At 28.2% G+C, this 16,922-nt stretch overlaps 1 protein-coding gene across 2 annotated transcripts in view; it reads left to right on the top strand.

Annotated features, from left to right (window-relative positions):
- LOC100198195 (myosin-VIIa) overlaps nucleotides 1-16,922 on the top strand; it is a 110,130-nt gene that overhangs the window by 31,008 nt on the left and 62,200 nt on the right. For both annotated transcript variants that reach the window (XM_065788179.1, XM_065788178.1), the window contains 2 exons: nucleotides 1,609-1,693; nucleotides 5,475-5,551. In XM_065788179.1, the coding sequence (XP_065644251.1) occupies nucleotides 1,609-1,693; nucleotides 5,475-5,551 (162 nt within the window). The remainder of the gene's footprint in view (nucleotides 1-1,608; nucleotides 1,694-5,474; nucleotides 5,552-16,922) is intronic.

Below are 16,922 nucleotides of genomic sequence, written 5' to 3'. Positions count from 1 at the left end.
GTATTGTTGATTTTAACAGCAAGCATTTGTAAAAATGCCTTAAGATTTTCAAAACACACTTGGATGAAAAATTATGTATATTTTGTTCTTGTTAGTGAATTAAAGAATTATTTATTTATACTGTAGAAATGCCAAATTTTTATTGCTGTTATTACCTTCATTGCTGTTTATAGTAATAAAATTAAATGTTGAATAGCTTTTTTGGATATAATGTTTTAATTTCAATTTTTACATTTTTATGATTCTGATATCATAGGCTTTCAAACCCCTGATCCCATTTATCTGGGTGAGCCTGAAGAGGTTATCTTGATTTTTTGACAGGAGTGAGGGTTGTCTGTAAAAAGAGTCAAAAATCATTTGATTAAGATATAATACAAAACAGGTAATACAAAAGTTATGAGCTTTATTGCCAGCAAGGTCAGTTGTGCTAGAGCCAAGTCATTCAGTTTGATTAGCATTAGTCACCAATAACAACAATATTGGTTTATAGATAAAGAAAAAAAGGCTCGAGATATAAGTTTAGGTGACACAGCATGGTTTGAACCACTTATTGATAAACAAGAAAAAAGTGAGCACAACCTTGGGTCAGATACAAGGCGCAAATCAAAGAGTGAAGATCAGTGATGAGTTTTCTGGTAAACAAGTTACAAAGTTAACTATCTAAATAAGAGACAAAAAGTTAGAAGGTTCTTTATGTTCATTAGCACAGTCATTAGTACTAAATACTACCAATTCTGGCTGATAAATACAAAGGGAACAATAAATAATAAAGAGAAAAGTGATTGAGTGAAGAGGTGAAAACTTTGATTGAGTTAAAACTCATAAAAAAATGGTCAGAGGATTCAAAGCTGATTTTATGACAAAAAGATGAATTGATGCTTAAGTTAAAGCCCAGGCCAAACATGCATCTATTGAAGTTTTTGTATTTAGTTTTTTATTAAGTTTTTGATTTTTGAATTAATTATAACTATTTAAAACTTTATTGCTTTTTGGCCAGTTTTGACTTGGTTAATCAAAATCATGACTAGTTTTGTCTTGGTTAATCAAAGTTATGTCTAGTTTTTACTTGGTTAATCGAAATTCTTATTACAATTAGTTCCAATTATTTTTTTTACATGTTACTGCTTAGCTAATTGAGTTTTTATTTAATAATCACTCAAGCCTAATATTTTAAACAATAAAGAAAGATCAAAGTAAACATTGAAAAATAGTGTTGACACACCAACTTACAAATTAATTACTAATAGAGTCAATGCGTTCCATTTGTGTAAAAAATACAATTAAGATGACATTACAGTGTGGTAAGAAAACATCAAATTTTTAGTAGAAAAGGCTTTTATTACAGATGGTAAGAAAAGTTCATTAAAAATTTTTTTAAGTTCTTTTATATGAAAGTATATGCTGATACTACTTAGGAACCTCTTTAAAAAAGAACCTGTTTCTTCTTGTTGCTAAGTTTTTTTATTAGTGGTTGCTGAAGCGATATCAGGTAATTGTTACTACAGAAGGTAATGTAACAATGTTTACTGCAGCAGACCAAATCTTTAACATATTTTTGTTCAAAAATTAATAATGGTTTATCTTCATTTTTTCTGTTTTAAAATTTAGGTCCTTTTGTTTACAGACAATGAATCATGGCATATATTTAAACTTTTGGCTGGTGTACTTCATTTAGGAAATATAACTTTTAAGAGTATGTAACTTTAATGATGTTATTTAAAGCTAAAAATGATTTGAAAATAAAATCATATTTTTATAAAATTATGTTACAAATCTTTTTCTCATATTGTTATTTTATTATTAATAAATTAATAAATATATAAATTTTTTTATTTTAATTCACCTCCCCAAGAAGACAAGTTAAGCACGGTACTACCAGGGACATGGTGGGGATCGAACTTGGAACTTCTTGCTTATGAGGCGAGTGCTCTACCATTCTATATACTAAATTTATCAAAATATACAATTAAATTAAAAAAGTTTCTGGTTTAGCTATTTATTTATAAATTAATAATAAGAAACATACAAATAGGTTTAAATATACAGCTATGCACAAAAGTTTAATCAAGATGGTAATTTCAATCAAATTTTTCAGGGTTTTTTCAACTAAAAAAAATTAGGAAAATGAATTTAATTAATTATTTTTAAAAGAACAATCAATTAGCTATACGATTAACATTAATAAAATAAGATAGTTAAAAAAATAATTCAAAGAATAAAATAATTATATAATCATAAAATGAGTTGCATAAAAGGTTTAGAGCATAAAGAATTACAAACTAAAAAAAAAAGTACAAATTTAATATTTAAAGTGTCCTCCTTTGGCTCGATAGCAAAGAAGAACTCTGCATTGATTTTATGCACATCTCATGTGGCACTTTTAACCAATAATTGTTCAGAAGTTGCTTCGAATGCTCAGTTGATTGAATTTGTTGGTTTACCAATTAAGTGTCTATCCATGACCAAATTTTTCTATTGGGTTAATATCTGGTGATCTAGGGCACCAAGGCAACAAATCGATCTTCTTTGTGTTAAACCAGTGCATTGTACTAGTGCTGTGTGTGCTGGAGCCCCTGTCTTACTGGAAGATGTATTGCTTGCTTCTGACATATAATTACCTTATTGATAGAATCAAACATGTTTCAAGTGTGTTTTTGTAGGTATATTGGTTGATTTGGCCATTATACAACTCAAAAATACCAAAGCCTTCATTGGAAAAACCTCCCCATGTGCCTACTAAGTCTCTGCCACCTTGTCGTCTTGCTTGTAAATAGTGCTCACAATATTTCTTTGTTGTAAATCTTTTAATGTATATTTTTCCTTTGCAGTTCACATCCACAAATTTGGCTCATCATTCTGAATCATATTTGCCTAATCCTCAACTGCCCAATTCAAAATTCTTTGCACCATTCTCGTCTTTTGCATCAATCCATGATTGGCAGGATAGGCTTATTGCAATACTTTTTTTATGCTGACGTTTTTTTAACAAGATCTCTGCTTACATTTTGATTAAATTTTGACCAGTTGTCTGAATTTGAGCTTTTTGTTGCTGAGCCTACAATTTTTTGTTTCTGAATATTTTGTTGCGGTCACTAAGCTTTGGTGGTCTTTGAGAACGAAGCATGTCAACAACATTACCTGTCAGCTTGCAGGTTTTCACTGTTTTTTGCACAGAAAATTCAGAAACACCCATAAGTTTACTATTTCAATGCTGTTATGACTCTCTGATTTGACCAGTCAAATAATTTTCCATTTGATGCTCTCTGACATTGCTTTTCTACCCATTTGCAAGTGAATTGAAATTAAAAATATTGCAGTTATTCTTAAGATTATATATATAATATTTTTTTGTATTTTAAAAGTTTTTTTTTTTTTTAAGAATCACAAGTACTCACTATATTTAACATTTAAAATGGTAATTAAGTATAATAATTAGTTATGTGTGAAAAAGTGTAAGTGTAAATGTGAAAAATCTATAATTAATTTAACTTTTATGTCATGCTGTGTATTTCAATGTAAAATACATTGTCTAAAGTTCAATTAGTGTTACGGAAGTAGTATGTGTGAATTTTTTTTTCACATCTTTTTTATCAATACAAACATAAATAGCAAAAAACAAAAAAGAAAATTTATATAGTTAAATTTTAATGTTAGAAAAAGTAACAGGTTGTTATGAAAACTCTCAGCTATGCACAAAAGTTTAATCTTGATTAAGCCTTTGTGCATAGCTGTTATTGTTTAAAGATTTTAACTTCTCTGTATTCAAAACATTTTTTACACTCAAACCAATAGTATTAAAAGCGTCTTGTATACCACTAATTCTCCATGTTGTATAACACTAAATCTCCATGTTGTATACCACTTGATTTCCATCTTGTATACCACTAGATTTCCATCTTTTATACTTTTTATACCACATAATCCATCTTTTATACCATTAAATATCCTGTGAACCCTGGTAAACTAACTATGTAACTCCCCTGGTAACAACAACAATGAACTCTTGAGAGTGAGCTTCCAAATCAATAACAAGATGCATTAGGCACTAAACCCTGATGCACATATTTCTTTACTTTAAAACTCTCTCCATCTTTTGTTTTGATAGCTGTTGTGTCTTTTCCATAGATAGCAAAAGTTTTATTACATCTGTTACTTCGATTTTTCCTGGACAAATTGATAAACACATTGCTTCATATTTTGCTAACAATAAGTATTTTAATTATTTTAATTATGCAGTGGTAGGGCTTTGTAAGCAAAAAGTATGGAGTTCAAACCCTTTACATCTCTGGAAGTACATATATCTACTTGTTTCACAAAGGTCTTGTTTATCAACTTTTATTAAAAAATGACTTTGTCAAGCAATTTCATACCGTACAACTTTTCTTTTAATCATTTGCGATTTTACATTCCTATCTTGTTAACTTTCTAACCAATACTTGACACCTACTTGGTTTATCTATTTATCTACTACTAAAGTGAAAGTAAAAAACCACCACTTGACAACCTTTTTTTTTGTATCCAACCCAGAAGAATTTTAAGAACTTTACCAACAATAAATCTAATCTGTAATCTTTTGTTCTTTTGTCTGTCATTTTAGGGATTTCTCTACTCTCTATGCATTCACATCGACGCTCTTACTTTTTTTTACTCTGACACCCTGGCCATCTACTATACAGGGTCATTGAGTTGCTTAAAGACTAATCTCTTTTGTTGTAACATGCTTGCTACTGACCAATAATTTATTTGTAACCAGTGACTCTGACAAAGCCAACACCATACCATCAGACAATTCTGTTAGCCCATGCTACAAGTGGTGTGTTTTTTTCTCTTTTAAAGCATGGCATTATTTGGTTTTAAATTTTTATAACTTAATGCTCTGCAAGTCCTTAACTTGTTTTTTTGTTCATGAAACTATTTTTATTTTGATACTATTACTAAGAAAATTATCATTCAAAGATAACAAGCTCTTACTACCCTTTCTGTCTAATATGTATATAATGTGTATGTATTCTATATAAAAAATTAATAAATTAATTGTATTTAAAAATCAATAGAATTTTTAAATAAAATTAATTTTTCTGTTTAAAAATAGTTATGTGAGTTTCTACACAGGAGCTCACGTAAACTATTTCTTAAATTTTTGCACAGGATTTCATAATACTTGTTATAAATCTTTACTTTTTTTTTAATTTTTGCACAGGAGCTCATAATACTTGTTATAAATCATTACTATTTTTTTAATTTTGGGTCACTATAATTATATTATTGACAAATCTTTATATACAAAAAGTAAATTTTGTAAAAATTGAAAAATAGAATATGTACTTATTGATTATTTACTTAAATTAATTTTTTTTTTTTTTTTTTTTTTTTTTAGTTTTCTTGAGAAATTTCCTCATTTGTTATATGTAATTTGTTATGTAATTGTAATTTTTGTTTCCATTAAAAGTATTTAATTTTATTAAAATTTGTAGCGCTGAAAGATTCATCATTAGACGCATCTGATGTAATTAACATGTCTGCTCTAAATGCTGCTGCTTCAATGTTAGAGGTTGTTTTAATTTTAAAACAATTTATAAGATTAATTTAATATTTTCAAGTAATACAAGTTAATAATCTTAAAACATTTTGTTGTATTATTATTTTGTTGTAATAATTGTTTTCTTTAAAGAGGTTCTTTTAAAAACTTATCATTTTATATATAAATGTATATTAATCATCATATACTTTATTTTAAATATTATTATATTTTATCTAGAGATTAAAATGTTTTTAATGATGTTATAAACCAGATTGTTTAAAACTAGGGGTGGTAGATTAATCAGTATTTCAAATTAATTAATTAACAATTAACTTTCGAAAATAATAATAGATTAATTGATTAGTTTCGATTAATTTTTACAAATTTTTTTTTTTTAATAATTCACCTCCCCAAAGCCGAGAAGGCCACTACAGATGAGGAGGCTACTTGTGGTTATCACCCTCTCTCAACTCTATAACTCCGAAACACGAACCTTGACAAACAAGGCTGCTGCGCGTAGAAACAAGTTGTTAAATAAATATATTTAACAACTTGTTAACAACAAGTTAAATAAATATATTTAACAACTTGTTAATTTGTTAACAACAAAAAAAGTGTTACAGTTTAAAAAAAGTAAATACAACTTCTTATGATTTTATTTCTCTTTTTTCATCAGATATGACCTTAAAAAACAGTTATTAACAGTGTCATCATTTAAATTAGTTCTTAACTTAGTAATAAATAAACCTGCAGCACTAAAACTTCTTTCTGCTTCTGCAAAAGATGATGGAAGGCTAGGCATGGTATTGTAAACCTTTTCTAAGGAGTTTGGCCTATATCCAGTGCTTTCGAGTACTGCCATTTCTCGTTTAATGCAAGTCAAAACTCAAATCAAATTGTAAAATCAAGAGGGAAAGACTTACTAGTTAGTCCTTTATTTCTTACTGTTGTTGAATTATATTTGAAATCTAATTGAAATCTAATAAATGCTATATTTGAAATCTAATTGATATCTAATAAATGCTAATTCTTCAGCTTTAGTTTTTTTTCTTTTGGTTCTATATTACGAGTAGATTTAATATCAGACTCAGGTGCTGCTTCTACTTTCTCATGTAGAAACAAGCAAAAACATCTTGAGCTAATTTAGCATTTTTATTTGGGTATTTTAAAAGACCTGGTAACTCTGAACCTGATTTAAAGTCATCTGGATTATGAAAATAGCATAGTAAACCAGCAATAGCATAATTTTTTCTTCTAGTAATTCTCTCAGAGACTAAATTTAATAGTTTTTGATCAATGTTAGTGTTCTCTTTTTAATTTGCAATAAAAATAAAATAATTTTATCATATTTTATCACCTTTTCTTAATACCATAACACTTAACTCTACAACATTAAGAGCCTGAGCAATATCAGAAATGTGTTTTGATTCTTCTTTTGATAAAATCAAATCTGTTCTGAATATATCTACAAGGGCTTTTCCAATAAGATTTTTTAAATCCAAAAATGGTTTTAACATACTGATTAAAGAATTCCATCTTGTGGTTGATTAGAGAATTCCATCATCATTGGCCTAAGCTCTTTTCCTATATATGACCTACAAATGTTTTGAAGAGTATCATTTTTAAGTGTTGATTTTTTAAACAGCTTGATAATTTTACAAACCTTTTATACAGGGTTGCAAAAAAACCAGTTTTTTTTAAAAAAACCAAAAACCATAGGTTTTTTTAAAAAAACCATGGTTTTTTTGGTTAAAATTAGGTTTTTGTTAAATAATGTCATATTTAGTTATCCTTTTAAATTAAAAAAAGTATAATGCATTTTATTTGAGTAAACTATATTCTCTATCAATATTACTGTAATATTTCATCAAAATTATTCAATACATCATTGTTTAATGTTCTATATATAAATACAAGCTTTGCTGCTTTTTCTACCCCCAATTGATTTCTTAACTTGAACAAGACCAAAAGTTGAAAAAATTCTTTCAATTCCAGCACTAGAAGCTGGTGCATTTAATAAACCTTCAATATCCAATATCCACAATTTTTAGAGATTTCCACCATTCTATTGGTGATACATTTTTTAAAACAGATTCACTATACAAATAGCTTTTATCGAATGGAGCAGATTTGGCTTTTAATTTGAATATTATTGGTAACAAATTCTTAAACTCTTTATCTGCGAAATTCTTGGCAGCTTCATTTTCATTTTCAGAAAGATTACATCCAAAATATCTAGGATCTAGTGTGTTTGCCAGGAAATGAGCATCATTGACAGTCTGAAGGTATCTAGATTCAATTTTTTTTTTTTTTCGTTTGTTAAAAATGATAAACTGTTTATCAAATCTTTAAAAATTTCAACAGTGTCATCTATTTTTGTTTGATTTCTTTGCAACTTATATAGAGCTACTGCAATTGGTTTTAATATTTTTAATAAATCTTCTGTGTTTCGCTTTATCTGTATATTACTTACTTTTTTACCAATCATAGGATCTAAGTCTTTATTTTTTTCAAACATTGTGAAAATGATGCTCCAGTTGTTGACATATTTTTCAAGTGAATCACATACAGAATTCCAGCGAGTTTCAGTAGGAAGGGGCAATTTTGCTCCTCCATTTAATTTATAAATTGCTCCAGCTTTATGATTATTTCTTATATATTTTATTATTTGTGTAACATTTGCTCACATTTTCAATGTTAAGATCATTTGCTAAAAGATTCAGCATATGAGCAGCACACCCAAAAGTTATGATAATATCTCTTTCAGATGACAGTACTTGTCTCATTGATTTCATATTAGCTGCATTATCAGTCACAAAGCTTTTAACTGTGCATCCAAATTTACATCTTACAAAATCTATTGCTTCTCTTGATAATTGTGTAAGATATTCACCAGTATGTGAATGACCAGAAGTGTTGATTGTTTCTACTAAAATGTTAATTTTATCTGTAATTACAGAGATACAAACTATAGGTTCATTATGTACATTACTCCAGCCATCTAAAGACATGGCTACAATTTTACCATTCAATACATTACATTTTTCAATTTCTTCTGCATAAACCCTATCTAATATTTCTCCTCCAATTTGAGTTCTATTAGGTAGAGTGTATCCTGGATAAAGCATATTGATAAATTTTTTATTTTTTATATATAAAATTCTTTGTGTTCAACTGTTCTGAAGCTAGAGTTTGTATTGTATATAAATCTACCAAGCTGCAGATCAAATAAATTTTTCTCTTGTTTGTGTGAAAAACTTATCTATTTTCAAATATTTATCAGCTGATATTGAATTGGACTGAGACCTTTTCATTTGTTGTTGTGACGTTGATGGTGAGTTACCTTTAAAATGAAATTGCAGTTTATTGAATTATTCTAAGTTAATATGTCTCTACGTGATAATTCAAATATATATGTTTACAATTTAGTTGAAAATTTAAAATGGCAATGCAGTAATTTAACTACCTTCAAGAAGTTGCTAATCTTCCATTGACTCCATAATTTCATGGGGTTGTGATTGCTTTCACTTTTTTATATGTTTATGCATCCTTTGAATTTGACCTTCCATTTCTTTTCTACACGCATTACAAACTGCTCTACACCCCTTTCTTTCTGGAACAGTCACTCGTGTATATTTTAACCAAATCATATCACATTTGCGTCAAGTTTTTTGAGACATTTTTTGTGGTATCAATAAATTATGTTAGAACTACTTATAGTTTTGCTAAACATTTAAATATTTATTTCATCAGGAAGTTTTTCTTAACAATATATATGTGTGTGTGTGTATATATATATATATATATATATATATATATATATATATATATATATATATATATATATATATATACACACACACATATATATATCGTTAAGAAAACTTCCTGATGAAATAAGTTCATCAGAAAGCAATGCTTCTTGATAAACCTAATAAAGGAGAAAAAGCCTGTAAAAGAAAACAGATAAATAAGTGTTATTACTAATTTATTACTGCTCTGTTCTATAAGAACACTGAGGACTCTATTCTATGAAAAAACAGAAACAAATATCATGGATTTAAAAAAAATATATTCTATATTGAAGATTAGTTATACTTGTTAACATAACCCTGTTTTAGTTTTCTGTTGTAAGTTCAAATCTTTTTAAAAACATTAATTTGGTTTAAACCAACATTTTTTTAATTGGTTTAAACCAATGGTTTAAACCATTTGGTTAAAACCATGCAACCCTGCTTTTATATAATAATACCATAGTCCTCATTAAATTGCATTTCCTTATTACTTTTCCTTATCAACAAATCTGATACTTTCCTCATTCCAGTATTTTTCATTTCCTTTTTATTATCAGGGTCGCAACAAGATTCTTCATTTTCATTTAGCTCTTCCATTATTACTTCTTCTCCAGTTGTTTCTGTTGCTGAACCGTTTTTTCTTATAAAGAATATAACATACTGCAAGATGAAACCCATGGCAATAGCAAAGTTGGTGGGTAACTCCCATTTCTCATCCCATTTTTTTCATGACTGATGCACCATCAGAAACACAACCAAATTTATCAATGATCAAGTTTAAGCCAAAATCATCTAACCTTTCAATAACCACTCCAATACAATAATAAAATTTATCTGACCAATGTACATTAGGACACAAATACCTTCTAGTTTCACCTGAAGTCCACTCATCAACAGAAATTGAAAACCTTTCTTCAGTTATTTTTCTTTGTTGAAGCTCTTGAGCAATTTTTAATTTTATCGAACTTGCATAATTCATAACAGTTGCCTTTGATGACATTGTTAATGACATTCAGGCTTCTCTACACATTGTATTATTTGTTTACATTTTTTATCTCTACTGGAAAAGTAAAAATAGTTGTTATTGTTTCTTAAAAAATGCTATTTTGTTATTATAGCAACAACATATATATAACAACATATATATTAACAAGGTGTTAATAAAAAAAAAAAGCTATAACAGTTGTAGCGTTTTAAAGCAAAAGATAATTTAATTATTCGTTTTTTAATTAATCGATCAACAATTAATTTTTATTAATCATTAATTATTTACCACCCCAATTTAAAACTTTTTATATGAATCTATCATATTAAATCATAATTTATCAGAGTATTTGCTTTTTGGTAAAAAATATTACTTTCATATGCAAGTATTGAATTGCTTACTTATGATGGATCAGAATATTTTATGAATCAAAGTATTTAGGACATTTCATGATGTTATTAACCAGGTTGTTTAAAATATTTTCCAATGTTATCTATCTATCTATCTATCTATATCTATCTATATCTATATCTATCTATCTAAATATATATATACATATATATATATATATATATATATATATATATATATATATATATATATATATATATATATATATATATATATATGAGTATATATATATATATATATATGAGTATATATATACATATATATATATGAGTATATATATATATATATATAGATATATATATATATGTATATATATACTATATTACATATATATATATATATATACACTATATTACATATATATATATATATATATACACTATATTACATATATATATATATATATATAGATATATATACACTATATTACATATATATATATATATATACACTATATTACATATATATATATATATATATATATATATATATATATATATATATATATATATATATATATATATATATATATATATACACTATATTTCATATATATATATATATATACACTATATTACATATATATATATATATATATATATATATATATATATATATTTATACTATATTACATATATATATATGTTTATATATATATACTCATATATATATATATATATATATATATATATATATATATATATGAGTATATATATATAAACATATATATATATATATATATGTAATATAGTATAAATATATATATATATATATATATATATATATATATATATATATATATATATATATATATATATGTATATATATATGATTTATATATATATATATATATATATATATATATATATATATATATATATATATATATATATATATATATATATATATATGGTTCTGAGGCCGGCTGGTAGTCAGGTTTCCGAACTCTGTGGTAGCTCTCAGAGAGGCTGATTCCATCAACAGCGGAAAAATATCAAAGTATTAACAGTGCCATGTTGCGCATGGATGGTGTCCCTGTTTGTACTTTTGGTGTGCATTGCGGAGGCCACATTTGGAGCCCTTTGTTACGGCTTAGAGTTTATTAGTAGTAATGAGGCAATTGCTTGGGCTATTAAACGGTGTTCTGAGTACTATCTATGCTTTGAGTCAAGTTCTTCAATCTAATTTAAAAATGAATAGTACCAAAAACTATAAAACACAAAAATCCATCATCATCACCAAGTTCTCTAAATCTACCATTCACTAATATTCGTGGTCTTCCAAGTAACTTTTCTTCTGTTGAGTCTTATCTCTTGCAAAGTTCACCAGGCCTACTTGCTCTTTGTGAGACTAATTTGAGTTCAGCTTTCTTATCTTGTGATCTTAGTGTTAATAGTTATCTTCCTTTAATTCGTAAAGACTCCAATAGTCACATGCTTGGCCTGGCTATTTGCATTTGTAAGAATTCATCCATTTGTCAGGAAATTAGGTTTCAATCCACAAGCTATTCTTTTATGTGCTTTCGTTTAGCACCACTTCACTCTATTGCCTTTCTCTTTGTTCTATATTGCTCTCCTTCATCTCAAGACTGCACTCTTTTTGACGTTATTTCTGATCATATTGACCAAGCCCTCTCTCTTTATCCATCAGCTAATATAGTTGTTGCCGGTGACTTTAATGCTCACCACTCTAAATGGTTTGGCTCTAGTGTCAGTGACTCTGCAGGCATTAAAGCCCACAACTTTTGCCTTTCTCAAATAGTCAAATTTCCAACTCGCTTTCCTGACAACCCGAATCATCTACCTTCTCTACTCGATTTATGTCTTGTTTCTAATCCTAGTCAGTGCTCAGTTTCTCCACATTCACCCTTAGGTTCTTCTGATCACAGTTTGATCTCTCTAAAACTAATATCTCATTCTTCTTTATCACCTGAATCCCCCTATTATCGAACCTCTTACAACTACAGTAAAGCTGACTTGGATTCATTCCGTGATTTTCTTCGTGATGGCCCTTGGGTAGAAATAAATTTGTGGATTCAGGCTGGCATGGAATCTTTTGTTCCCTCTCGACGATTTCAAGGTCAAGCCTCACTCTCCTCCATAGTTTTCCTCACACTGTGCTGCTGCGATTGCCAATCAAAACCGTTACTTCCATATTTATCAGCAAAACAATTCTCCAGAAAACAGACGTCTGTTTATTACTGCTAGAAACAACTGTAAAAAGGTTTTGTCTAACACCAAAACCCGCTATTCTCAAGTCATGAAATCTCGTATCTCATCTAAAAAATTAGGCTCTCGTGACTTCTGGAGAATCTTCAATAATATCAATATTAAGGGCAAATTTATAATTCCACCTCTCTTGTATGGTTTAGACTTTGTCACCTCACCTAAAGACAAAGCCGAATTGCTTGCTAAAAACTTTTCATCAATATTATCTTTTGATTCCACTAGTTAGGTTCTACCTGATATTGCCAACAAACAGGTTGATCCATTGCTTGACATTCATATCACTCCAGCATCTGTATCTAAAGTGATTTCCTGCCTAGACTCTTTTACAGCTTGTGGCCCGGACAACATACCTGTTATTGTCTTGCAGAAGTGTTCTCCGGAGCTGTTGTCTATACTTTCAAAATTATTCAACAAGTGCTTATCAGAGTCTTGTTTTCCAGCCTGCTGGAAAGCGGCATCTGTTATCCCTATTTTCAAAAATTCTGGAGAGCGATCTGATTTGTCAAACTACCGTCCCAATAGTCTTCTTTCTATCATAAGCAAGGTTTTTAAATCTTTAATTAACAAACACTTAATTTCTCATCTTGAATCTAATAACTTACTTTCTGAACATCAATATGGATTTCGATCTTCTCGTTCTACAGCTGATTTGCTAACAGTAATAACTGATAGATTTTATTGTGCATTAGATAAAGGCAGAGAGGTTAAGGCCATTGCTCTTGACATTTCAAAAGCTTTTGATAAAGTTTGGCATGCTGGTCTTCTCCATAAGCTTTCTTCTTATGGTGTATCTGGCAACATCTTTAGGATTATTAAATCCTTCCTTTCCATTCATAGTATAAAAGTTGTCCTCGATGGACAACACTCTTCTTCTTATTCTGTAACTTCAGGGGTTCCTCAAGGTTCAATCCTTGGCCCTATACTCATTTTAGTTTACATTAAAAATCTTCCAGATATTTTCTCATCTATGGTGGCATTGTTTGCTGATGACACCATTTATTTATGTCATGATAAGAAAACAACACTCTCTGATTGCTTGGAGGGGGCATTTGAGCTTGAAAAGGATATATGAGTATATCCTTTTCAAGCTCAATTGAATATGAATCATCTTGCTTTCCTGATTCATATAATTGCAAAAGATTGCAAATTATATGAATCAGGAAAGCAAGATGAAGGAAGAGAATTCCAAAGAACTAATGTTCGAGGAAAAATCTAGACTAAAAAGCGTTTTTGGAGCACTTAGAACAGTCACAAAAGGATGACACTTAATTGAATGACGAGTAACACGAGAATGAAGTTTAGTAGATGGCACAAGAAATGCTAGCTCTTTAGAGCTAGCATTTCTTGTGCCATCTACTAAAATTCATATTTCATAAAATATATATATATATATATATATATATATATATTCATATTTCATATATATATTTAAAATTCATATTTCATATATATATATATATATTTATATATATATATATATATCATATATCAGTTGAAATTGAAATTAGTTAAAAGTTTCTTTGTAATTAAGTCTTAAAAGCTATCAAAAAGAAGTTTCTAGAATATGTAAATTGTGTACATATTCACATGACAATGATGTAAGGTTGTATTTTCCATAACCTAAGAAACAAAAAATATAGTGCAAGTTATTTTTTCTTGTGAATAAAATGTTAAAAATCATTAATTTACTGAAAGTTAACTCAGTTTTTTCAGATTTATTTTATTACAATTAGGTTTTCTTGAAAATATTATTTAGGTTTTCTTGGAAATATTATTCAGGTTTACTTGGAAATATTATTTAGGTTTTTTTTAGAATTACGTTTTTACCTTTATGCAAAAAAACGTTGCTTTTGTGTTATTTGTAACTAAAGATTCATAAAAAGTTATAAAAACATATTAAAGTACTTAACAATTCAGTAATGTAATAATAAAGTTAATTAACAAATTGAATTGGCAAACAAATCACACTTTGTTAAATTTTATGTTACACTGGTTCAATTTTTATTGCCACATATCCTAACTGTTACATCTTTTGAACATCATAATGTGTTTTTACTATCTTCTGCTTCTATTTCTTTACTCCCTCCTCCTCATCTATTTCTCTGTCCATCTGTTCTATTTCATCATCAGTTAACAACTTTAGGTTTATTTTATACATCACTAGAGGGTTGTTTACTTTGATGAGAGTTTCTTAGACATTGTGGAATCTAAATTTGCTCTTTTTGCACTGATTATGTTGCCACTCTAACAAAAAAACCTTTTACTTATGCTTGAAATAGCCAAGGTATTACCTTGCTAGCTCATCCAGTAGTGATAGTTGGTCCTTGTGTCTTTTCCATCAACTAAGTACATCCACTTTGTGCTTCTCAGGGCATTTAGGTATTGTATAGTAGGAATCCAGTTTCTTTTCAAGGTCTGGCTTTTGATGACTAAAAAGAAAATAAAAAAAGTTTTTAAATTTACAACTATTTTGTATTCTATTTATAGTTTTTAAAATCAATGCAAAGCAATTGCAAGCTTTCTTCCTAATTGACTATTGATAATAATTCCTAATTGATTTGGAATATTATTTGGAATTAGGTAGCCGAAATTCTGTTTTTGTTCTGTCCAAAGGTCCTCATCTGCTTCCAGCTCCAGAGGATTGTCTGCTAGTTCTTCCACACTAAAACTCAAGTTTAGCTGTCTTGCTTCCATAAAAGCCCCTGTGTTTCAGATTGGATTATAATATCATAAATTCCTAATTACTTTAGAGATAGACACCTAAAAGCTGAAAAATTCCACTTTTTCAAGAAATTTTAAGAACAAAATTTTTTTTTTGTTAATGAATTTTTAGAAATTTGATAATTATTTATTTTTTTGGCAATTTCTTGCAGAATGAATTTTTTTTTAGGTCCTTAATATATATATATATATATATATATATATATATATATATATATATATATATATATATATATATATATATATATATATATATATATATATACAGGGTGTATACTTAATTTCTGACCCCCCACATGTTACAAACACAAGATTTTGAGTTGCTCTCTTAAATGCTACTTTAGCCCAAAAAATACTATAGTATGTATTTTGGTGTAACTATACTTTCTGCACATAAAACGCTCACTTCAGATAGGATATGATCTCAGAAAATGTTTATGGGAGCCATTTTGTCAACATACATAAAAATGATATTTTCATTCTCCTTGTCTTCCACGGCCTTTGGCATTATGACTATAATTTTAGCACAATTTTTAAGTAAATTGTCCTTATTACTCCTTAATATGTGATCTTAGTTTGCCAATTAATAACACATTTTTTCTTCACTGTTTATCACGTATTGCTTCTCTTCGAAACCGGGGTCAGAAATTAAATTTACACTTTTTTAATGTTTAGCATTTTGGCTACAAGAAATAATCAGCATTATTTTTATTTGCCTTATTTATATCAGTGACACTTGGTGTCTGTTTATGATTTACATTAATTACTCTGTGTGTATTTATATGTATTATATGTATATGTTACTAACATGTATTATATAACATGTGTTTTTTAGCAATTTACTCTGAAAATGAGTTCTGATAAACAGTTACTTCGTCACTGAATTCAAGTTTTATGTAGTCAAGGATTAAGCATTAAAGAAATCACTAGACAGTGTAAAGTTTCTCGAAATACTGTAAGGAAGTGGGCAAGAAAACAAGAGGGTGACGTCACAGATGCTCAGCAACCTGGAAAGCCAACAAAGTTTTCACCAAGAACCAAGGACAAGGTCAGAAAGTTGGTCAAAGACAAAGTCGGAGTTGGAACGAGAACTGTAGCTAAGAAACTGAATTTTTCAGACAGTTACAAAGAAAGAGGAAAAATAATTTCACACAGTGCTATCAGTAAATACTTGCGCAAGACCACATGGTGAAAGCATGCCTATACACAGAAAGTGAAACCCATGTTGTCGCAGAAAAACATCACTGATCGCGTAAATTTTT

The sequence above is a fragment of the Hydra vulgaris genome, chromosome 01, assembly GCF_038396675.1.
Source record: "Hydra vulgaris chromosome 01, alternate assembly HydraT2T_AEP".
Taxonomy (NCBI): Eukaryota; Metazoa; Cnidaria; class Hydrozoa; order Anthoathecata; family Hydridae; genus Hydra; species Hydra vulgaris.
Note: the sequence above shows the minus strand (reverse complement) of the source record. Positions and strands in the feature narration are given on the sequence as shown.